The 24,927-nt window shown below is 39.6% G+C and overlaps 1 protein-coding gene across 2 annotated transcripts in view; it reads left to right on the forward strand.

Moving 5' to 3' along the window:
• PTPRB (protein tyrosine phosphatase, receptor type, B) overlaps positions 1–24,927 on the forward strand; it is a 117,436-nt gene that overhangs the window by 22,126 nt on the left and 70,383 nt on the right. The window contains exons 1-6 of one of the 2 annotated variants that reach the window (XM_012720534.1): positions 3,592–3,652; positions 4,062–4,335; positions 17,462–17,728; positions 18,719–18,976; positions 20,376–20,639; positions 23,265–23,534. In XM_012720534.1, the coding sequence (XP_012575988.1) occupies positions 3,599–3,652; positions 4,062–4,335; positions 17,462–17,728; positions 18,719–18,976; positions 20,376–20,639; positions 23,265–23,534 (1,387 nt within the window). In that variant the 5' untranslated portion in view covers positions 3,592–3,598. Of the gene's footprint in view, positions 1–3,591; positions 3,653–4,061; positions 4,336–17,461; positions 17,729–18,718; positions 18,977–20,375; positions 20,640–23,264; positions 23,535–24,927 lie in introns of those variants that run through there. The other variant, XM_004675896.1, reaches the window with a different exon arrangement.

A 24,927-nucleotide genomic window follows, 5' to 3' on the forward strand; every position in this document is an offset into this window, starting at 1 on the left:
ATGAAGAAAATGCAGTGCCAGAATTTCCCTTTGCAAGTGAGGATTGTGCAGTCACAGAATCTGATGGAGTGACTATTACAAAACAGTTGTTCAATGACTGTTAGAAGAAAAAAAAAAAAAGAATGTGTGAATGCTTTATCAGATCCAGGCAACTATAACATAGGAGGCAAGCAGGGTGGGATCAAGGGTGGTAAAAAGCAGGTCCTGAGGGATCTGTGAGGTCCTTGGTGAAGCATTTAAATTAATCAATAAACTTATCATTTTGCTCTTTCCTTCCCTCCTGCCTGCTAAGAGTCCCCACACCCAGCTCAAACCCTTATCCAAAGCAACTCTTCTCAAAGTGCTGCTCCCGGACCCCTATGACCAATTCCTGATTCCGCATCTATATTCAGAAATGTGATAAGTGTTATGCTTTCAGGCATAAATTCATAATCAATGAATATGTAAATGGTAATTCCTAATTTATTTCTATGACAGTTCATTTAGAAGACAGTTGTTTGTTCACTCTGGTGTAATTAAAAGCAGCCCCACCCTTCCCAGGTATTCTGGGAAAAGTTTCCTAGTAGCAAAGAGAAAAGGTATCCTCTGGAGTTACAGGGTGGCTGATAGAAAATTCCTGGAATGCAGTAACTTCTAAAGTAAATGCAGTGTCATTATGCAGAATAAATAGGTTCAAAGGACAATGAGGAATTCCAAACGAATCTGAGAATAAAGAAAAAAAATGAATTGATTTGTTTATACTTTGTACAGTAGTTTCAGATAAACTTGGAGTAGAAAACTTGGAGATATTTGGCAGCTTTACCCAGTTCCATACTGCGTTTAACCTATCATAATTCTCTTTAATTTCTCATATTTTTACTTGTGGTTTTTAAAGAAAAACATGGAATCAGGGACAGGCTGAGTTTAAATTTTCCCTCCATATTTCATAATCGTGTTATTTCTTTTGAATTATTTGGGATGAACTTAATTATTTGTAAGTCTTAAGTTCTCAGGGAAAAAAGAACTGGAGTGTGTGTGTGCGTGTCTGTGCATATTTCTGGGAAAGAAGTCTGTGACTATTGATTCTCTATGTATTACTATGATTTCATATACAGTGACATTAAAATAGATAAAAGACATCTAATTCTAAATGTATATATCACTCCTTGATAGGTCAAGAGTAAAATAACTGTACTTAAGGAAATCACTCCTTCTCCTAATTTCTATTCCCAAGGGCATTATTAGCAGCTAACTGTTAAAAACATACATTTTGAAAGCATCTAAACTATGCTGCAGTGAGGATAAATTGTTATTGGCTTGTTTAGTTAGTTCTCTTCAAATTTTGCTTTTTTGATGTTGCATGCATGATATGGAAGGATTGTAGGCAGCATATTGGAAATGAAATATAATTTTAAAATTAATTGATAGAGTACAGTAGGTTAATGGCATGTATGTGATTTTTTTTAAAAGATTTTGGAAAATGAGGAGGAAATGAGATTTAAGGAAGATTTTCACAAAAGGCAGAGGCTATTTAGTACATTTGGGTGGCAGTAATCCAAATCTCAGGAACAATTTATGAAAAAATTTGATAAACCTCAATGGAAAAGACAAAGAGAAGGATGGGTCCCAGAAATTAAGTGTGACCTGTGTGGTGGATGAATTTGAAAGAAAGTTACAAGTGTGACTTGGATGAAATCTATTACCAGGCAAACTGTCACTTACACAGCACCTAAAAACTTGAAAAGATGCTCGAACATATGTGATATTATTTATTCTTCCTAAAATCTGTGCAAAGAATTTAGAGTAGACTTCTTGTAGCTAATGAACAGAGGATGGGTATGTCTCTGGTGATGCTTGAAGGCTTACCAAGCCACTGAATTTTAGGGCAAACTTCAGATAGAAGCTCTTTAGTAAAACAAGTAAACTGTTCAGAGAAATGAAAAGATTCCCAGAAATAGAGTGTGGCTTTAGGTGGGACCTTCTTTAAGTGCTTGCTAACTTGAAAAGGCAATTTGTAATCTCTGGCTTGGTCACAGGTTGAACACTCAGAATCTCTGGAAAGGTAGTAACTTCATTTTTTCATTAAGAGATTTTCTTTAAAACAAACTTTCTAGTAAGAATTGACACAGTTTTAATTTTTCCTGCTTTTCCTCAAAGTAGATATAGTTGACATAGTGGCCATATTTATAGCTTTATGTGTACTTAGACTTGAAAAATAAGAGAGAGCATCCTTCCCATTGCTTTTAGCTCCAGCGTACTCTCTTTTGAAAATTAAAATGTGGAATTTCCTCTCTGGGAAGTTGTCAGAGGCGGTACCCAAAGAACAGTAATCAGACATTACAAAACTTGTTGCAGTATTCTTCTCTCATCACTTGTATATGATTAAACATTTTTGTTCTAAGATTATTGGGGACTTTTTAGAGCCCCATTTTAGATTCATGATCACTGAAGTACTGAGGCAGCTGCTAAAAAGTTTAGTGTTGAAAATTCTAATTTTTGGTAATCTGTGACCAGCTGAGCCATCCATAGATCTTCCATAATCAAGAGTCGATATACTTTCTGGTGTTGCTTAGGCGAATGAGAAGAACAGAGCTAACCCCTGGATGGTGAGGGATGAAACTGCTGGCTTTGGGATGAGGTGATGATGGTTATTCTTGGTTAACGCCATTTCTATTAGATGGGGGGAGGGGGGGAAGGGATAGAGGACACTGACCTCTCTACACAAGAGAAAGGAGAAAGTGAATGGCAGGAAAAAAATAAAGGCCTTGCTGAGCCTGGACAAGCTCCTTTAGGGGTCTTTTTCTCTGGCTAGTGTCAGGGGGATGCAATTGGGACAAAGGCGGCTTTGAAGTGGGAAGGGCAAAAGCACTCTAATAAAAAGCTTCAGGAAAGAGTGTAGGCGACCTAGGGAAATCTGCTGTTGTCCAGTTTAATCCTGGGAAAAGAGGCCCAGGAGAAAGCAGATGAGGAAGATAGGAAGGAAGATAGGGAGGGGTAGGCGCTGGGTGTGGAGGGTGGAAAGGGGTGGCGAGATGGGGGGATTGGAAAGTGAGAGGGAGCAAGTATTGATTGTGGCCAGGGTTGAGGACCAAAAGAGTCCACAGAGTGGACCAAAAGTGAAAGTCTAGGAGAGGAGGAGCAGGGAAAGGCAGAGCTCTGCCTCTCGGTGCAGGACCCCTGGCCCGGGAGGCGGCAGTGCAAGGCAGGGGGGCGACTTGGCCCGCTTTGGCCCCCCTTGGCAGCCTCAGGCGTTGACTCCTCAGGGCTCCCTCCCTTGCCGGCGCATTGTTCCTTTGCCGGGAGACGAGGAAATTGCCTTTTGATTGCGGAAGTCCGCGGACGGGGCTCGGGGCGAGGCAGCGCGGGTCAGAATGGCAGCGTGGGAAGGGCGGCGCGCGCCTGCCCCCGCCGCCTCTCGCGTCCGCAGCCCGCCCGGGGCGGCAGAAACAGTAGCGGCAGCTGCAGCCGAGGCGGCTCCTGCGCGTCGCCAGCCGGGAGCCAAGCGCTGTGCGCCCGCGGGGCGCGCTGAGCGCGCGCAACAAGTGGCCCCCAGCGCCCACCCTCGGGGCCACCGCGCGACCCAGCCCCTGTCCCGACTCGGCGGTGACCTCTGAGCGCAATGCTGAGCCATGGTGCGGGGCTGGCCTTGTGGATCGCGCAGAGCCTGCTGCAGGTGAGTGGCCGGAGAAGGGGACACGCGCTGATGCGCCTCCTCCCAGCCACGGACCAAATCCCCACTCCACTTTGCAGCAGTCTCCGGGAAAGTAGGTTGTTTTGAAGAGGGAAGTGGCAGGATTTCTTCCTCTTCCTTGGAAAGGAAGATCCTCTTCTGAGCCTCCAGCCAGACTGTCGGTTTATCCTACTGTCACTGTCAAAAAGTCACCTTCTCTCTCACCTTCTCGCTCCGAGGAGCGGCTGGAGAGCGGCCCACTTCAAATGCCTGCTTTCTTTAGCTAGAGGGCAAAGAGATTGGCGGAGGCTGGGAGCAGGGATGAGTGGACTCGAACTGGGAGCTCACTGTGAACTTGACTCTGTGCAATCCACACTGTGGGCTTCGACTCTTGTCTCTGGTTCCTTTTCAGACTGTCCTGGGTGAGCCGGTGAGATGTAATTTCACCCTGACGGAGTCCAGGGTCTCCAACCAGTCCGTGTCTCTCCAGTGGAGAAGTTTGGGGTCACACTGTAATTTCAGCCTCATCTATAGCAGTGATGTCTCAGGGGTGGCTTCTTGCCACCCAGAGCGAATAGACAACACCACTTATGGATGTGACCTCAAGGATCTACAAGCGGGAACCATCTACAACTTCAGGATTGTGTCCCTGGATGGAGAAGAGAGAACTGTGGTCTTGCAAACAGGTAAAGAGTGACAGGTGCAATCAGAGGGCTCCAGACTGAGCCCTGATTTTTCAAGTTGGCTTTCATGTGTTTCAGACATATAAAAAAGTAAAGGTAAAAATACCTGTAAAGAGAATACTGACAAAAATTTCTAGTCTCTCAGATCTGTCCAAAAGCAGCTAGGTTGGTGTTTCAGGGACTTCCTTGGTGCTGAAAACAGCATATTCACCTTTTGAAAAGGGAGTACAGCAGAGACACTGGGTTATGGAGGGAATTTGTTAGTGATGTGCTTTGAGTTCCCACAGCATTAAATGGACAGGTCCTGGAATAAATTTAAGTGTTCTTAGAATAAGTAACGGAAGTGTGATGATTAAGGGATATGTCTTGACTTAGTTTTATTTTTGGAACTAGAATATGAAATCTTCAGGAATAGAACCATTCATAAGCTCTATTAGAAGATTCGCTTACAATGAGACTATGGAAATTGTTTTACATTAACTGGGAATCAAGACAATATCAGAAAATGTCTTTTATTTACTCTGCATCTCAACTGAATTACTTTTCTTATACTTCTGGTAAACTCTTCCATGCAAAAATGGCAAGAATTTGTCTTTTCTGTCTTAGCCTTCTTATATGTAAAAAAGAGGGTGTTGGATTTGGTTATTCGGTTCAAGTTCTTACCAACAGCCAGTACTTAGGTCAAGGTCTCATACACCTCATTAATTGCTGGTCACCTTCAGATGACTAAATTTTCCATTGCAGGATTTGGTTAGTTCTCTTTATCTCTATTTGCTTCTATAGTGAAACCTTACTGTCATCCAGAAAGACAAGTTTAACTGAATAATTATAGAAGTTAAGTTTAGAAATATATTGTCTTTACTATTCTTTCACATGTCAATCTGAACTAAGATTACTTCTATAGCTACAATTCTTTAAAGAGGTGTGAAATCTTTCAGTTGTCAGGACCATTAACTGCATTCATGTAATAAGTCAATCAAATTAACTCTTGTTTCTAAGAAGAAAATCAAGAATGCCTAATTACTTCATTTGACTTACTTCAGATGAAAATTTTAGATAATTTCTGAGATTTGCAGGAATTTGAATTGGAAGGAGAGACCACTTAAGAATTTGCTTCTGTTTTTATTTGGAATCAGATAGAGACTGAATTCCATCACAAAATTAGAATTATTTGCAGACATCTAAGTATTTGAGCATTTAGTCATAAAGTTGTTGGTTTCTTGGTATGTGAGGATAATTTTGTGAATGCTTAGATTGCTAATACAGTGAAATTTATGACATAAAACTTCTAATGTGTTCACTGCATTTGATTAAGGTGTGTTGAAGGGGACAAGATGATTTATAAAACAGGTGAATCTTCAGAGGGTTATGGAAGAAAAAAAGACAAGCATACAAGCATACAGCTATTTAAACAGAGGTTTAACTTTTGGGGGGAAATTGATGGAAAAGGAATGGGTATTAATAGTTGGAATGTGCTTTGAGTTTGTGTGTATAGTTGCTTGAAGGCAGAGGCACTTGTGAAATGTAAGAAATATTTGCCTTTTTTGCGTATGGTGAGGTTTAAAAGAATTCATCGGCATTCCTGATGCGTTAATGTTTAGGTTCTCATCAGTTTTCTCAAGAGGTACTTTTTATTACAAATACCTTTTTCACCACAGTTTTCCTGAGCTCCCTGATGAATGTGAAGAATGAAATTTGCAGGTGGCTCGTGTTATAGCAGTTTTTTTCACACTTACTTTTATACTCCTTGGTATACTCTGAATTTTAAAATTTTATTTAAATAAACACTTTAATTGCTCTTTTAAAAGAATGTTTCAGGGAGAATTTTTTTTTAAGTTGGTGATGGTTATATTTTGTCATTGGTGTTTCATTTATTTTGAGGACATTTGTGAATTTTTCATTTAATTAAGAGAAATTGCTAAATCACAGAGATGGGCTCCACAAACTACATTTTACTGTTATTAAAACTGGACATGTAGTAATATAATGTTAAATCTGAAATATAACTTCAAACAAAAAAATCATTCAAAATGCCTTTTGCCCGTCCTATAAGTTTAGAATAAAATAGAAGGAAGGCAATGCATGATTTGGTAAGAGATACAGTAGTTGATTAGATTATTGGTGTTATTCCAAGTGTGATTTGTCTGATTTTTTCCTTAATGTGCTTTCTAGAATGATTAGTTATTTTTGCATCATACAGATATGACCTTAAAGATCAAAAATTTTAACTAAATGAGGAATTTCAGCATGAATCAGTTTTCACTGCAGACTTTAAATCAGAAACAAAAAGTACCGACGTGGATTCAAATTCAGTTCAGTAAATATTTATTGAGTATGAATACTAGGGAGTTACACCAGATCGTGAGTGATGAGCTTACAAAGATGATGGAAAAAAGCATGGCCTTGCCCTGGTAATCTGCAGAGGTGAGAGAAGGTCATGATGAGGTGATGACAGAGTTTTTACCACATTTTTCCTGGATACAGACCTTGTCTTGCCTCATATATCCATGTTTTCATAATCATAGAGAAGACATGGAATTTCTCAGGTTTATTTGATGGCCAAACGGTTGCTAAAGCAAGAATATCCTTTAAAAGTAAATTTAGTAATAAATTCATTGGAAATCAGATACTGGTGATAACAGATATTGAAAACTAAGCATCTTGTAATTCTCTCTATTCAGAGTCTAGTATCAAGGCTGCAAATGGGTAGCCTCTCGGGATCTCTGGGTACCTAAATAATACATATGTCTTATTGGGCTCACAAAGTGTGTGAAAAATTCAGATTACTTCACCAGCTTTAAAAGTAGGAAATTCACATAAGAATCTAAATGTATGGATTTTCTTAAAAATATTCGAAGCTTGGCCCTCCCTGGTGGCGCAGCGGGTTAAAGCACAGCAAAGAGAATCTAAAGCCACTTCTGCATGAGTTCGATTCCCGCCTGCCCCAGAGGTGACCACATGGCTTGGCAGACCTCTCCTGACCTACCCGCTGCTCCCCTCAGCAGTGGACTTCATCGATCTGCCTGCTCTGTTCCCCGGTCTGTCTCTGGTGAATCCTCTCACCGCCCCTGATCCTCTGGCCTGTACCCTAGTTCTGCATGCACAAATAAATAAATCTTTAAAAAAAAAATATTCGAAGCTTTGGTGAAACTAGGCAAGTTTACTGAGAATGCTTTAGACCTGATTTGTGACTTCTGTCCTCTTAGGTACTAATTCATCAGCATCCCTCTGGGCCACTTCATTTATTTCCTTGCCTGAATGCATCAGAAAGACCTTTGAGTTTTTGTCTAAATGAAATCAAGAGTTTTCATTTAGAAATTTGGGGGAGCATTTATCTGCCTACCAATCAGTTTTTCAAAACTTTAGGACCTAAAATAGCATCTAGCACATAGTAGGTGTTCAATAATAATAAACACTGACTTAGTGAATGGGTAGATGAATGGATGGATAGATAAATGATTAGGTACATGCATAGATCTATGAGCAGACAGACACAAAATGAATATTTTAGTGGGAGGATTTACATATACTTAGTGGTCTATTTGCCTTCAGTTATCACTGAGTTACAATGCTCACGGAAGTAGTCTGATGAGAGATAACTCTACCTATAAGTAGACTATCTTAGTGGCATATATCCTTTTTTAGTTAATTTCAGCTACTTATTAGTCAGTTTAGAACAAAAGAGAATAAAAAAAACCTTAGCTCTTTTGATCTAATTAAAAAAAAAATTGTAGGAGCTTTAATTACCAAATTTCCATTTCAGCTATTATTTCCACTTCAACTGCTGAATATTATGTTGTTTGCTAAGTCTCCTATAACAAAGTGCCCCAGACCGTGTCATCCAAATAACAGAAGTTCATTTTCTCACAGATCTGGAGGCTCAAAGTCCAAGATGAAGGAGTCAGCAGGTTTTTCTGAGATCTAGTTATCTTAGAATCGGCCGCCTTTTCCCTGTCTCCTCACAAGGCCATACTTCTGTTGTCTGTGTCCTCTTCTCTCCTAACAAAGATACCAGGCCTGCTGGATTACCTTCATCAACAACAGATTGATAGAAATCATGCTACATCTGTATCTCCACCTACCCCCTCCATAACATTTTGATGTAATGCCAGTCATCATTTAATTTCATTTATAAATATAAGAATTCTTGAAAGACAAGGATTATTGTTTTAATATAACCACAATATTGTCACACCTGTTATTAAGAAAGAATCCTTAATACTTAGATGTCCGGGTTTGGAAGCACACACCTGATAACAGATAGTTCTTGAATTTCTATATAAGCCTTCTGAAGTAGAGGCCCACAGACTTTTCTTTGTGCTACATTTTATTTTTTTAAAGATTTATTCATTTATTTATTTATACATACAGGACCTGGGGTACAGACTAGAGGTGCAGGGTCGGTGAGAGGATTCACCAGAGACAGAGTGGGGAGCAGAACAGGCAGAATGACTGAAATCCAATGCAGAGGGGAGCAGCGGGTGAGACAGGAGAGGTCTGCTGTGTCATGTGGGTCACCACTATGGCCAGGGATGGAACTCATGCTGCAATGGCTGCTGATAGCATCGTATTGCTGTGCTTTAACCTATGCACCATGCTACATTTTTCTAGCATTTTAGGTAACACTGGGGAAACCTCAGTTAATCTCAAAGAAGTGGACTGGACAGCTGAAGGATATCATGGGATGAAGGTGTTGAAATCTCTATCAGTGTGGACTCAGTTTCCCACTTCTCACTAGAAATGAGCTTTTTGGAGCATTGGCTTAAACTGCTCTCTCACGCTGCTATGCCCTTCTGATTTTAAGTCCTACTTGAACTTCTGAACTTGTTCAATTTTACTTCCTTCTTGAAGCCCACCTCTGAGACCTGAGCCTTTACATATCACGTTCATTTGCATTAACTGGCTTGTGTTACTATTAACAGAAGCAAGGCCAAGACCTCTACTGACTGCCATTTGGTGAGTGCCTACCAGGCTGCACCAAAGCTTTGAACTTGACCTCTTACCATTTACATGAAAGAGGTATTGTTAGGCCTTCTTTACAGAGGAGGAAACTGAGCATCAGGGAGGGAGGTCCAGCAACTTGCCTAAATCCACTCTTGTAGGAGACAGTGCTGGAATTTGCACCCAAGCCTAGTATCACCGCAAAGTCAGCCTCTCTGATAATTCAGCTTTTTCATTTACCCTTTTCACATGTCTTAACTACCTAAGTAGACTGTAGGCTCCCAGGGCCAGTGATACTTGGTGTCAAACAAGATGACTGACAGTACGATACATCCCATTCTGTTTGTAATGTCAATGACTGTCCAAAATGCTTTAATTTCCCTTTTGAGGTTGTTAACTTTGAAAGTGTCTTACTGTCTGAACTTTATAGCTAGGGTCTAAAGGTGATAAGTCAGTGCATGCTAATCATCTTTAAAGTAAATCAGAAAACTGACTGTAGCAAACAGCAGCCACTACCAAGTAAAAGGAAATGATCTCTGTATAAATATATTTAATTAAATGGATGCTGTGAACAACCTCCTTTCCAGTTTTCTTCTGCCCATTTTCAAACACCAAAGGTTTTTGTTTCCTTCCTGACCCTCTTCTGATTTTCACGTGAAAATTCTCAATTGGTTGTTTGCTCCATCCTAAATGCATCTCCCAGCTACTTTTTAAAAACTAGAATAGTCTCCCAGTTTTGTAAAGATAAAGAAATTGACTCTGTAATTACTAAAAAAGTAAAACTTTTCCCTGGAGTCAGGTGAAAGAAAAGCTTGTTGAGTGGGAATAATGTCCAGTTTGAGAAGACCTATAGTGCCTGTGGAGAAACTTAGACTTCATCTCATGGACATTCTTGATACGTCAAGGGTAATAGGATGGCTAGACAGGATAGAGCTATATGGAATTTATTTGGCGTAGTGGAGGAAAGAAAAATAATAACACTCAAAAAACTCTTGCAGTTTTCCAGGTACAAGATGATAAGACTCCAGCTAAAGGTTACCTAGAGTAAAATTAGTAGAAAAAGGGCCCTCCCTGGTGGCACAGCAGGTTAAAGCACACCACTGAAAAGCTAAAGCCACTTCAGCATGAGTTTGATCCCTGGCCCCAGGGGTGACCCACATGGCACAGCAGCAGACCTCTCCTGCCTGCCTGCTGCTCCCCTCAGCAGTGTACTTCATCCATCTGCCTGTTCTGCTCCCCATGCTGTCTCTGGTGAATCCTCTCACTGCCCCTGCACCTCTGGCCTGTACCCCAGTTCTATATGCATACATAAATAAATTTTTTTAAAAATTAGGAGAAAAAAAAAACAGACAAGAGAAACATTTTTTTTAAGTTAATGGAATTTTCACAGCTAAAGTATTAGATTTAGCTATCATTATTATTATTACTCATTTTGACTGTGCTATAATATCCAAACCATGAGGTGAAAATTCTTAAATTTGCTTATTATACTCCACAGACCTCTGGTTTGATTTTTTTCCTTGTCGTGGTTTATGCGGAATATGAGATTCATTTCCTGCCCTGGGGAATGCGATTACTACAGGTGATAAAAGGAACACACATGAGTGGGGACCAGGTATCAGAGGTTCAGCTGTTCCCTTTATGACATGAGCAAGTCACTTAATGTCTCTGACTCTTTATTTCAACCTAGAAGTAGATTGTGAACTCTCAGGTTCTACAGACTGTGGTGTGTTTTGACTTCAACGAAAGCTTTTGGCACCTATCCATGACTTGACTGCACTGTTGTTGTAAAACTGAATTCATTTTCAGAATAAATACTATCATTTCAGATTCTAAATGCACTGGACAGTCTTAGATTGATAGGTAATACTGTTTTCATGGTCATATGAAAAATATTTTATGCAAATCTACTTCCATTTGTGTGTGTGTGTCCATGAGACTTCCTCCCTCTTCCTAAGCCACTTTGTTTTTTTGAAGGAAGAATTCATTTTGATTAAGGAATTTAGCTAAACTTCATCTATTCCCTTGAGAGAAAAAAAAAAGGTTGAAACTAAGTCTAGTTATGAAATTGTGAGGCTTCCTGATGCTGACAGGTTCATTGAAATATAGCAGACGAATCCTGAGAACTTTGCATTTGGCATTCTGTATTCCAAATCTGTTTGGAGGTAAGAAGTACGAATAAAGATGTCTTAAATTTATGGCTAGGATAAATTTTTATATTAATGATTTATCACTTCTGACAATTATCAGATTTTGTAATACTTCACTGGTTCCTGTGTGTCTGAGGGGTGATGGATAGAAAAAGCCAAAAAAGCTATAAATGCAAAGTGTATAGACACCTCTGTCCATCAGCACTAACTGCATAAGTCATAGGAGGTTTGCAAATTATATACAACCTGTTGAAATCTGTAGATTTCAGGTATATAAGTAACTTTTTTCTTTATATATATTTTTAGTATTGCGGTAACGCATTGCTTTATAAGTAAATTTTCAAATAGCATTAAGATGCTCCCTGGTGGTCTATTGACTGGGATTCAGTGCCCTCACATAGCTTTAAATCTCTCTTTCTAATATATATAATTTTACGAATGTGTGAAATAAACACATATGTTAATGATGGAAGCACCTAATTTGCTCTTAATAAAACATTGAAAATTTTTTTACTGCAACAGAATATTCTTGGGTTTGGATTGAAAAGAAGTCTGAAAACTGCTTAGCTTCTGCAGCAAGCATAGCCTTAGTGGCCGTTTGCCAGTAAAGGCTTTATCACAGCATAAATGGGGACTTAAGTGTTTGTTTCCAGCTCAGGTTCTAGCAAGCCCAGGCACTTCCCAGTCTCATTGTTCTTTTGTTCTAGCGGATGTACAAAGGATTGACTGTTTTGTTTTCTGGCTCAGAGAGATTAGATAAAGTCTGCATTTCTGAACTTCACCCACTAGGCACGCAACCTTAAAATTCATTTTCTGGAGCTCATATTTTGCAGATTCTATATGTTTAGGTTATACTGACTACTGATCATTTCCTTCACCTTTCTCTGGCTTGGCTTTAAGGGTAGGTGACAACATTAGTGCTTATTGAATTGTCACTGAACAGCATCAGTCCCTCAAATCCTTGTCCTTAAAGTGCCATTTCAGCAAAAAGGCGTCATCTCAGATGGTTGATTGGGTGGTTCTTGAGCTTTCTGGTGGTTCATGAGCCACCAGAAGCTCATGAAATGCCTTGTCTTTACCAGGCATCAAGAACACACTGTGTGAGGGGAAATTGTGTTCCTTCCTTTTATTATGACTATTATGTAGGACAGAAAATTTAAGTAGCATTTCTTTACAAACCTGTAAGTCATCTTGAGAATTTTTCATTTTATCTTAAGGGCTAGCAAGTGAATTAATGGGAATAAAAGGTTTTGTGTTTTTCTTTTTTTTTTTTTTATTAGTTTATTTTTAAATATTTTTGTGCATTTTTCCATCTCAGTTGTAATCCCCTTGGGCTTCCCATCACCAAATCACCCATATGCCATTTCCCTCCCCCCGCTGTTTTTGATCCCGTTCCCCACTCCACCCCCACAAAATGTCTCTGGTATTGTTATAGGACACCCAATCTGTTACAGGGCAAAATCTGTTACAACAGGGAGAGAGGGAAACCTCTGAAGCCCAAAAAACCTGCCAACTCTAAGTGGGTTCTGCCATCCGCCGCAACAAGACATAACATATAAAACTTTAATGAAAAGGGACTTTAATACAGTAAATACACAATACGGAACACAAAGAATATAACTTCTAAATCAAACACCTGAAGTTACCCATCTCCTCGTGGGCCAAAGTCAACCCAAAAGGGATTGGCCCAAAGTAAGGCCTGAAAGCCCGCCACAAGGCTAAAGCACCTTCTGGCCGGGACCCATGGAAAAGGGTCAGAAATGGCCAGACCAGTCTGGGAGGAAAAGAGCAAAATCAAAATCAATATAAACACTGTGATAGTCACCTCCCTACAGGTGTCTCACCCACATCTGCCTTAACCAGTCCAGGGTCAGAAAACAAGCCCGGTTTCTTCATCACATGCTTTCTGCTCCATGTGGCTTCCTCAGGTCTCCTCCTTCTCCATCCTGCTTCATTCTCTTCTCTCTTCTCATTCCTTCTCTCCTTTTTCTCTGCTCAGCTCCACCTTCCTTCTGGGTGGGGCAGGGAACCTGGAACTTCCCCTTTTCCTCGGGACCACCCTGTTACAGTATATGGCTCATCATTATCATTATTTTCTTGCCTTTTCCATTATATTCCTGCTATGAGAGAAACCATCCGGTATTTTTCCTTTTCTTTCTGGCTTATCTCACTAAGCATGATCTTTTCCAGTTCCATCCATGTTGTTGCAAAAGACATGTGTTTCTTTTCTTTTTGGTTGCTGAGTAATGTTCCATTGTGTAAATTCACCACATCTTTTTAATCCACTCATCCACTTTTGAGCATTTGGGCTGTTTCCATGTCTTTCCAATTGTAAATAAAGCAGCAATAAGCATGGGGGTGCAGGTATCTTTTTGAATCAGTGTTTTTGTGTCTTTTGGGTAGATACCTAGGAGTGGGCTTGCTGGGTCGCAGGGAGGCTCCATGTTTAGCAGTTCGAGGAACCTCCAAGGTTTTGTGTTTTTCTTTTTAAAGGAAAAAACTTAAGGCTACTACTAGCTTAGGTTTTAAAAACTTTATTTCACTTTGTTTCCATTTTGTCAGTGATTCAGAAATATACATTTTTTTCCCCAAAGATTTATTTACTTATTTGGTCATACAGAACTGTGTACAGGCCAGAGGTGCTAGGGTGGTGAGAGGATTCACCAGAGACAGAGTAGGGAGCAGAACAGGCAGATTGACGAAGTACACTGCTGAGGGGAGCAGCGGGTGGGTCAGGAGAGGTCTGCCACACCATGTGGTCACCTCCGGGGTGGGTGGGAAGTGGCTTTAGCTTCTTAGTGCTGTGCTTTAAGCCGCCGCGCCACCAGAGAAGGCCCCTAAAAATACATTTTTTTAATGAACAAATAGACAAATCGGTTGATGTTATTGACACCCTTTCTATGCCAAGTAAAATCACTGTAGCTTTTTACCCCTCAAAGATCTGGGCATGTGACTGTTGTTAAACTAACCTGACAGATAGGAAAAACGAGCACTTACACAGGCTAAACTGCTTGTTCAAAGTTTCACGTCTACTATGTGACGGAGCTGGATTTGAATTCGCTTCTCTGATCCAGAGCCCTGCCCTTGCCAGACGTTTCCCTGCTTCTGTGACAAGATTTTCCTCCTGACTATAGAAATAGAAAAAAAATTGATGATACTAGCAATAATGATGCTTAACACTGAGCACTTATGTGCCAGGCACAGTTCTAAATGCCTTAGATGTAATATCCTGTTTAATTTGCATGACAAAATAGCACTATTATCTGAGACAGCTAAAGCATAGGAATGTTAAGGAATTAACCCAAACACAGACACCTGGCTACAAAGTAGGAGAGCCAGATTCAAGGCCGGGTCATCAGGCCCTGGAACCTCTACTCTGGGCCCTGCAGGACAGTACTCAGGTGTCAATTACTCAATCTCATTCTCCAAGTTCAACTGTGGTTTGAACTCTCAGCATCACTTCTGCTCCAATTTACCTGTCAGCTAACATTAATGATTATTAGTTACTAATATGAAATTATGTGTTATGTGGCTCCTTTAATTTTTGTAGTTTGTTACACTCATATCTATCATAACATAAAACACAAATGAAGACATAGATTGACCATAGATGTATTTAGCCTCTGTATGTTGTCTTTAGGTGATGGAGAGTCTTATGAGTATCTAGTCATAAATGTCCTATGATATAGAATAAGATTATTCATTCTTATTTGTATCAGTACGAACCACAGCAAACACCTTCTTTTTCTCTTTTTAATACTTTATTTTTCATATATTTTTGTGCATTTTTTCCATCTCAGTTGCAGTCCCTTTGGGTTTCCCATCACCAAATCACCCATGTGCCCTCATCATAGTCCAGTGCATTTCCCTCCCCCCATTGTTTCTGATCCCATTCCCCACTCCACCCCCTCAAAATGTCTCTGGTATATAGCTGTTCATCATTATCATTATTTTCTCACCTGGTCCGTTATATTCCTGCTATGAGAGAAGCCATCCGGTATTTTTCCTTTTCTTTCTGGCTTATTTCATTAAGCATGATCTTTTCTAGTTCCATCCATGTTGCTGCAAAAGACATGTGTTTCACTTTTTTTTTTGGTTGCTGAGTAATGTTCCATTGTCTATATTCACCACATCTTTTTAATCCAGTCATCCACTTTTGGGCATTTGGGCTGTTTCCATGTCTTTCCAATTGTGAATAAAGCAGCAATAAACATGGGGGTGCAGGTACCTTTTTGAATCAGTGTTTTTGTGTCTTTTGGGTAGATACCTAGGGGTGGGATTGCTGGGTCATAGGGAAGCTCCATGTTTAGCAGTTTGAGGAACCTCCAAACAGTTTTTCATAGTGGTTGTACTAGTTTGCATTCCCACCAGCAGTGCAGGAGAGTTCCTTTTTCTCCACACCCTAGCCAACATTTGTTGTTGCTAGTTGGAAACACCTTCTTAAGCACATACTACTCTAAAATAATTCTAGAGTTCTTGGAATTATTTCATCAGTAAAATGTAATTTACCAAGAGATAGATTTTAAAAAATGATATTTTGGGGCCCTCCCTGGTGGCACAACAGGTTAGGATGCAGCACTGCAAACCAGTTGCAGCCTTAGTGTGAGTTTGATCCCCACCCCTGGAGATGACCCACATGGCAGAACAGACCTCTTCTGACCCCCTGCTGCTCCCCTCAGCAGTGTACTTCATCCATCTGGCTGTTCTGATCCCCACTCTGTCTCTGCTGAAATCTCTCACCCCCCCTGCACCTCTGGCTTATACCCTAGTTCTTTATGCACAAATAAATAAATCTTTTTTTAAAATGACATTTTCATAGCCATACCACTAAAACATCTGACCTGCTTATTCTTCAATATTTTGATCCTACTTTCTAGGCCAAGAACAATTTAGGATTTCTGCAAAGTACTCACCTATAAATCTGTCAGTGGTTCTGCTCACAACTTTCATGGTAGGGACAGCCATTTCTCAGTCCCACTGCCTGCTCACAAAATGCCATTGACTTGGTTCCCAACTCAAAGACATACCTTTTATGCTATTTCAAGTCCCCTAGGGAAGACTCAGTATTTGAGAAGTGGGACTCCCCAAAGTGTCCCACAGCTTTGAGGTTGAAACTAAGTGAGAAGCTAGGTGGGTGTAAGACTGACCCATCCTACCTGCTCTGGGAGCTCCCACACCTCCAAAATGCCTAAGGTCAGTTTAGAAAAATCCTCTGGGAAGGATATAGGGAATCCCATTTACGAGAGAGCATTTGTTTTGGTGAGCAAACCTGGACTCATAATCGGGTTTTATCTTTTGTTATTTTCTAATTTCTTTTTAAATATTTATTTATTCATACAGAACTGGGGTACAGTCAGAGGTGCAGGGGAGATGAGAGGCTTTGCCAGAGACAGAGTGGGGAGCAGAACAAGCAGATCAATGCAGTACACTGCTGAGGGGAGCAGCGGGCGGGTCAGGAGAGGTCTGCCGCGCCATGTGGGTCACCTTCGGGGCTGGAATCGAACTCCCATTGAAGCAGCTGTGGCTCGCATGCAGTGCTGTGTCCTAACCCTTTGCACCACCAGGGAGGACCCAATTTTCTAATTTCTAAAGATAACCCAATACTGAATATCCTTAATGCCCTGAGTCCACAATCTTAGAAAAGAAAAAGTTAAGTACAAATTTCAAAATTACTTCTTATTTGTATTTTCTGTGAGATTTTCAGCCTTTATCTAGACCTAACCTGGATATATGAATTAGCATTTGAAAATGTCCTCAACCTACACATTGAAGAAAATATAATCTTGGAATTCTAAGCTTTGAGTTAATTTTCTGTCATCTAAAAATGTTTTATTAGAAAAGGATTTTCTATGGCTAGATGCTTAAATGATTTTCTTCTTTAAATAAAGTGGTGACTTTGGAAATAAGCAAATAAAATGTCAGTTTGTTTCATGGGCAGAAAATCCTTAAAGTTTTCAGGGAAATGAATCTGGATTATAGCTAAATATGGCTACAAAAAGCTTCAAATCATGTTTTCATTCTTCATTTTTGTCTTGCAGACCCTTTACCCCCTACTAGGTTTGAAGTGCATCAAGAGGAAACTACGTCTACCAGCTTGCATGTTTCGTGGACACCTTCTTCTGGAAAAGTCTCTTGGTACGAGGTGCAGTTATTTGATGATAACCAAAGGATCCAAATTCAAGAAAGTACTTCATGGAATGAGCACACATTTTTTAACCTCACTGCTGGTAATAAGTACAATGTTGCCATCACAGCCATTTCTGGAGATAAACGTTCCTCTACAGTTTATATCAATGGATCAACAGGTAACACCTGTTTACAGATAGTTGAGAATCTTATGGCCTTTTTTCCTTTTGAAGTCATATTGAATTTAAGGAAGGGGAGTGAAAATGCTCCCAAATGATTGAAAAATATATAGATGATAGACAGATAGATAATAAATGATTGATCAGTAGATCAATCAACAGATACAGATAAATATTGGGTGATACACAAGAAAGACTGAAAATAATGAGGTAACCGTTTAGCCTCTAACTTCTTGTCTGATTTGAACAAGTCATAGAACTTCTCTGGAGCTGGAATTTTCTCCAAAAGGAAGTAGGTCCTTCCAAATGGTTCTTCTAACTGAAATCTTTGGCAAGTATATTTTCAGCTTTATTGTCTAAGATTTCACCATAACACTTAGTGTTTAGCTGTTTTCCAAATTTGCAAAGTCCTCCCTTAACACCAAGTCATGGTGTGTCCTGATATGTCTATGTTTGTAACAAGTGTTTGGTCCCTAGACTGGTGAGAATTACATCAGCTCTTGCACCCATCCTGACCATCTAGCATCCTGACACTAATGACCGATGATCATTTCCTTCCATAAAACCCTGTCCTTATCATTTGCCCTCCCCTCATTTTGTCTCCTATATAATCTCTCTTTCCATTTTTCTTTCTCTATAGTTCTTTTCTTTTCCTTTCTATTTTCTGCTTTGCCACATCATACTTAAATGGCAAAGACTACCTTTAAGTGTGTGTGTGTGGGGTGGGAGTAGACAAGTAAATTATGATGTAACTCAGTCTATAGACTTTGAAAAGAGATTCCAGTGAAATTTCTAGAATGCAGTTTTCATTACTGTTAGATGAATGTTTCACTACAGTTTTCATTGCACAAGTAATATAGACAGAGAAGCATGAATGAATGTAATTCATTCTAACTATAGGATTTCTATAGGTGTTTTCTAACTATAAGTGTTTATTTCTCCTATAATAAATTTATAAATGACACTCAGAAATGCATTTTATTCCTCTAGTGCCATCCCCAGTGAAAAATATTGATGTTTTAGCAAAAGCTAATTCTCTCCTGATTTCCTGGACCCATGGCTTTGGGAATGTGGACAAGTACCAGCTGATGCTTATGGATAAGGGGATCTTAGTTCATAGCATGGTTGTGGACAGATATACTACATCCTACACGTTTCAAGGGCTGATGCCTGGCCACCTCTACAATGTCACCATAGTGACGGAGGCTGCAGGGCTGCAAAATTACAGGTGGAAACTAGCCAGAACAGGTAAGTTCCCCTAGCTAGCTGAACAAGAATAAAACTCAATCCAAAGAAATGTTTTATGAATAAGGCATATTAACTTATTTAAATAATGGTAATATTGGACAAATTAAAATTCATATGTTATAGGGAACATTTAATATGTGATATATCAACTTTTCTGATAGAGAAACTGTATTCCCTTGGCAACATTTTGAAATAGACAGTCTCTGATAAGGTCTCAGTTTCTCTTTTTTTGAATGCCAGTCTCTTTGGCAAGGATATCTACTTCTCTCTCTTAAACGGCCACCCACAGCCTTTATGATCTCATTCCCAGTAAACAGGATTACTTTCCTCAGTGCTATGCTAAGTCCTGCTCCTATGAAACAGCCATCTCCCAAGCCTTCTAGTCAACAAAACATGCTCTGACACTCAACACTACATTTGGGAATGTAGTGAATACTATTCTCATAGCTGACATAACCTGATAAATTAATCTATGCTAAATTTTAATGAATATTCATGCATACATATATTCATTCAATTAAGTCTAAACTGTATGGTAAGCATTATGTTTATAACAATGTCAAGAAAGTCTTTGCCTTACATTCTAGTGGATATAAGCTGTGGAGCTTATATTCTAGTGGATACTTTCGGGAAATGCACTGTATTAACAAATCTCTCATGGTAAGATACCTAATTTTAAGAGAAACTCTAAAAATACACAGTGCTTAGGAAATTACTCCAGTGGGGAGAGTTTCTGGAATAATAGGTTGGTGAAAAAAATAGTGAGGGAAACATGTACTTTTCCACACCTTTCATATCACATACCAAAGATGCACTGACTTTTCCAACAAAAATGTACTGTATATATTCAGAATCACTGAAGTTTCTCAAAAGCAAGTTAGCAACTTCCACTGCAAAATCAGTGTGGTATGCCCACTCTTTTAGTGAGGTGTTGCTAATTTATATCATGTATATAATGGGGCCCAACATTATATGGCAAAGAGCCTCACTGAAAGGTAAAAAATATTCTCCAAAGTGTCTCTCACCTGTAATCATTACTCATTGATGAAATAAAGATAAAACTCTTAAACTTTAACTATTGTGATTTAAAATAAAAAACAAAGAGTGTTTAGCACTCAGAACTTTGAACTAGGAAGGACCATTTAGGTCTTTTGACCAAGCCCTTCTCTACCAGCGGGGATCCCTGGGCTCAGAGAGACAGCAGAGGTCCTGGCCACCACGAACATGTTCCTTCCACTCCCTAGACAGTCTCTGGGTTTCGCGATATTGTCTTTGGCTCATGTAGTGCTACTTTCTTCTGAGAGTGTGGCTTATAGGGACTAAAATGCAGGTCCAAATTTGACCAAAAGACTTGAAGATATTTGGATTTACAATCTCTCTTCTGCTTTTTCTAAACTAGCTCCCATGGAAGTCTCAAATCTGAAGGTGACAAATGATGGCACTTTGACCTCTCTAAAAGTCAGATGGCAAAGACCTTCTGGAAATGTGGATTCCTATAACATTACCTTGTCTCATCAAGGGACCATCAAAGAATCCAGAACATTAGCACCTCAGGTTACTGAAACCTACTTTAAAGATTTAATCCCCGGACGCCTTTATCAAGTTACTATCAGTTCTCTTTCTGGTGAATTGTTTGCTCAGAAGACGGCAGTGGGCAGAACAGGTGAGTCTAAGGCTCTTTGATCAAAATAAGTTAGAAGGAAAACATACTTCCTACCCTGGGAATTATTGGTCTCCATGACTGAAGGTGTCTATGGATCAGAACCAACAGGCAGAATTAAGCAGAGGGGTAATTGCATCCACCTGAATTATTTAAGCAAGTGTGTTTGGATTAATTCCTGGATGATCTTCTGATTGGCTCTGCTCTGTGTTATTCATTTCTCACTACTTAAGTAGCATAAATGTGTAAGCATTGATACTAATGAATAAAACATATCTGATGAACTTTTACAATGAGGGCCAGCTTAGCACTTTGCCATGTTTTTCATAAATTCTTTTACTACTTTTTGTCACCAAACATTTATCTAGTGCCTCCTATGTATAAATTACTATGTACTACATGTACTATGAATTTTGAGACTTATTAAAATGCCAGGGTTAGCAAATTATGTCTTCTGACTAAATATGGTCCATTGCCTGTTTTTATATGGGACAAAGCTAAAATAGCTCACATGTGGCCTGAAATATTGAAATATTCAGTAACTTATTATATCTAGCCTGACATCAAAAAAAAATTTCAGACCCTTTTAAGGGAGTTATGTTTTAATCATACAAATGAAGAATACATACAAAAAGAATTAAAATAGTACATTTTAACGGTGGTGGTTATATAGATATTTCCATATATCAGACACTGTCTAAATACTTTAGACCATTATTTTATTTAATTCCCACCACAGAATCTCTAGAGAAGCTCTGATGTTATCATTTTACACATAACTTGCAGAAGTCAACTAACTTGTCCATAGTCATTCAGTTAGTAAATGTTGAAGCTGGAATTGAAATCAGGCTGTCTCATTCCAGAGTCCATTCCTTCTCTGTGCCTTTTGAGATCCTAGGAAAGAGCCACAGGGCGAGAAAGACATGAACAAATTCTGCGCTTATCTGGTGGCACAAAGGGTTAAGTCCCAGCACTATGAAGCTGTCTGCAGCCACTGCAGCATGAATTCAGTCCCTGGCCAGGGAGCTGACCCACATAGCTCAGCAGACCTCTCCTGTCTTGCCTGGTGTCCCTTCAGCAATGGATTTCAGTAAATCTGCCTGTTCTCCTCTCTACTCTGTCTCTGGCAATCCTCTCACCCCACACCTCTGGCCTGTGTAGGCATGAGTAAATAAATCTCTTTTTAAAAAGAAAAAACAAATTCTGTTTCTGAAGTCTAGTAAAGACTTACCTAAAGGAATTGACTTTTAACTGGTATCTAAGAAATGTGAAAGTCAGGCATTTGAGGGAAAGTACAATATAAGCAAAGGCAGGGAGGCCAGAGTGCCCAGGAGACTTCCAGGTTGGCAGAGTGTGAGCCAGAGCCCAGCAGTCCAGGAAGTGGGAGGGAGGGCGAATAATCAGAATTAAGACTGCAAGGAGAGCCCTCCCTGGTGGCGCAGCGGGTTAAAGCACTTCACTAAGAAGCTAAAGCCACTTCTGCATGAGTTCGATTCCCCCTGCCCGGGAGGTGACCACATGGCATTGCAGACCTCTCCTGACTCGCCCACTGCTCCCCTCAGCAGTGTACTTTGTCGATCTGCCTGTTCTGCTCCCCACTCTGTCTCTGGTGAAGCCTCTCGCCCCTGAGCCTCTGGCCTGTACCCCAGTTCTGTATGGACAAATAAATAAATCTTAAAAAAAAAAAAAAAAAAAAGACTGCAAGGAAATGGTGTGGGATGTTGGAAGTCACAGTTGCCAAGTTAAGGACTCAATGTTTCATTCTGTAATTGAGACACCTTGAAAGTTTCTGAGAAAAGGAATAATGAGGTTGGTGCTATGTTGCGAGAAGATTTGTCTTTTCATTTGGAAAACAAAGACAGGAATGTTTCGTAACCACAATTTCCAGTGTCTTTCTCTTCCAAAAGATGCTACATCTATCAATGTTACCATTATTAGAAGCAACATCAATATTGTCTCTTTAAGGCTGATGTACTACCAATAAACTGTGGTTATATCACTGTTTTTATTATTATTATTATTATTACAGTTTATTTTTACATCATTTTGTGCTTTTTCCATCTGAGTTATAATCCCTGTGGGCTTCCCATCACCAATTCACCCATGTGCCATCACCATAGTCCATGCACTCCCCCTCCATTTTTGATCCCATTCCCCACTCCACCCCCATAAATTATCCCTCGTATATTGTTGTTCATTGTTATTATTTTTTCCCCTGGTCCTTTATGCTCCTGCTATGAGTGAAACCATCAGGTAGTTTTCCTTTTCTTTCTGGCTTATTTCACTAAGCACGATCCCTTCCAGCTCCATCCACGTTGCTGCAAAAGGCATGTGTTTATCTTTTTGATCACTGAGTAATATTCCATCGTGTCACTGGGTTATTAATGGTGCTAGAGAAGATTGCATGATGATGTATTACTGAAATGATTTTGGCTTATACATCCTGAGGGTCAAATGTCTCCAAAATGAAGAAAGAACATTCATTTGCTCCCCAAAAATACCAGGAAAGGACAGAAATGCTTTAAATTGCAGATACAAAGTATCTCATTTACTGTTACCCATGAAAAATAAGTAAGTTCTTATTTTTGGTTTTTATGATCTCCTTTTTGACATCATTTTGCCATTTAGTTCCAGAGAAAGTTGGGAACCTGGAGGCCAACAGCAATGGTTCCACAAGGTCCCTAGTAGTGAGCTGGTCGCCCCCTGCTGGAGACTGGGAGCAGTACCGCATCCTGCTCTTCAATGGGTCCTCGGTGCTTCTCAACACCACGGTGGGAAAGGAGGAAACACACTATGCCATGAGTAATATGGGACTCATACCGGGAAGACAGTATGAAGCAGAAGTCACTGTTGAGAGTGGAAATCTGAGGAATTCTAAGCGTTGCCAAGGCAGGACGGGTAAGCAAATACCGACATTCATGGATCCTTAATTTGGCATCTCGGGTCATCATTGATGCTGTGTCCCAGAAATCTCTGTATTTAAGATATTAAACACTGATGGAAATAGGGGTGGTGCCATTTGTTAAATTAAGTTGAAAATCACTTCCACTAATAACTCATTAGTTTTATAAAAGAAAACATTTTAAATGCCAAAAATATAGGCAGGAAATTATCTGAATGAAGACTGTTCTTCCCCATGAAAGAAAGGTGGTTGACAACTTTTTGTTACTGATGAGTGTTACAGAACCACAGCCTTGACCTCAGGTTGACTAGTTGGGAGGTGAGAAACCATGGAAGGTTATTGAGCGAAGAGGATACTGAGATACGAGTTTTAGGTACTCTTGCCATCAGCACTACTTTGTTATTTTTACTTGAGCGCCCCACAACCTCTCTGAGCCTTTTTCCTCAATTTCCAAGTTGCTGTTCCCAAGCTCAATATTTTTTTTAATGAAAATCCTGTGACATAGAATACTCCATTTTTGGTGTAACACTCAAATAGTTCTCTTAGTCTTCCCTGATAATAAGGAAACAATTACATTCGCTCAATATTCTTCTTAAAAGGACATGAAAATAATGGCCTGAGACACCTACTTAGCTTGCTACTGTGTCTTCCAGTAAGCTCTTCATTTTCCAAAGATTAATATTCTTTGAATAATGGCCAAAGACCTCAAAAGCTTAAACCAAGCCACTTTCAGCACTTCATACATCATCATGTATCTCTCTCAGTATTTCTTTCACTCACCTCAAATAACTTGAAAATAGTTCAAGGGACAGTAGAGGTTCACAGCATTCTTTTTTTACTGTGAATTTTATTTTATTTTTTTTAACTGAGATATAGTTGGTTTACATTATGTATTTTGAGAAAGGGGGGGCTTAGGCTCACACCTCCACAGTTGAATGTTTTCACACCATAGTCATCAGTGATTCCCCCTCACACCCCAGTGATTCCCCCTCATACTCCAGTGCCCGCTGCCACCTCACCACACTCACCTCTGGGTTGCCTCAGTTTTGCAATCAGGTTTCAAGAGTTAGCTACTGTTTTGGTTTTATCTTGATATATGTCTTAAGAGAATTTTTCTTAAACTATATCGCTAGATGAACAAATGGAAGTAGGTTTTGATATAAACAATCCAGTTCATTTCTATATATTGAACAGGAAAGATGCAGAGATAGGGAGCTAATTAGAATGGAATTATAGAAAAACTCTGATGCAAAAATCATAATATAATTTTACATACTTGGTTGTTCCATAATTTGCTTTCCCTATTACCAATCATTTGCTCTTAATGTCTTCTAAAAATTAAAATAAGAAGACCCTTTAAAGAAATGGAAGCAATTTCAGTACTTTGTA

Source organism: Condylura cristata, unplaced genomic scaffold, assembly GCF_000260355.1.
Source record: "Condylura cristata isolate star-nosed mole 26May11 unplaced genomic scaffold, ConCri1.0 scaffold00004, whole genome shotgun sequence".
Taxonomy (NCBI): Eukaryota; Metazoa; Chordata; class Mammalia; order Eulipotyphla; family Talpidae; genus Condylura; species Condylura cristata.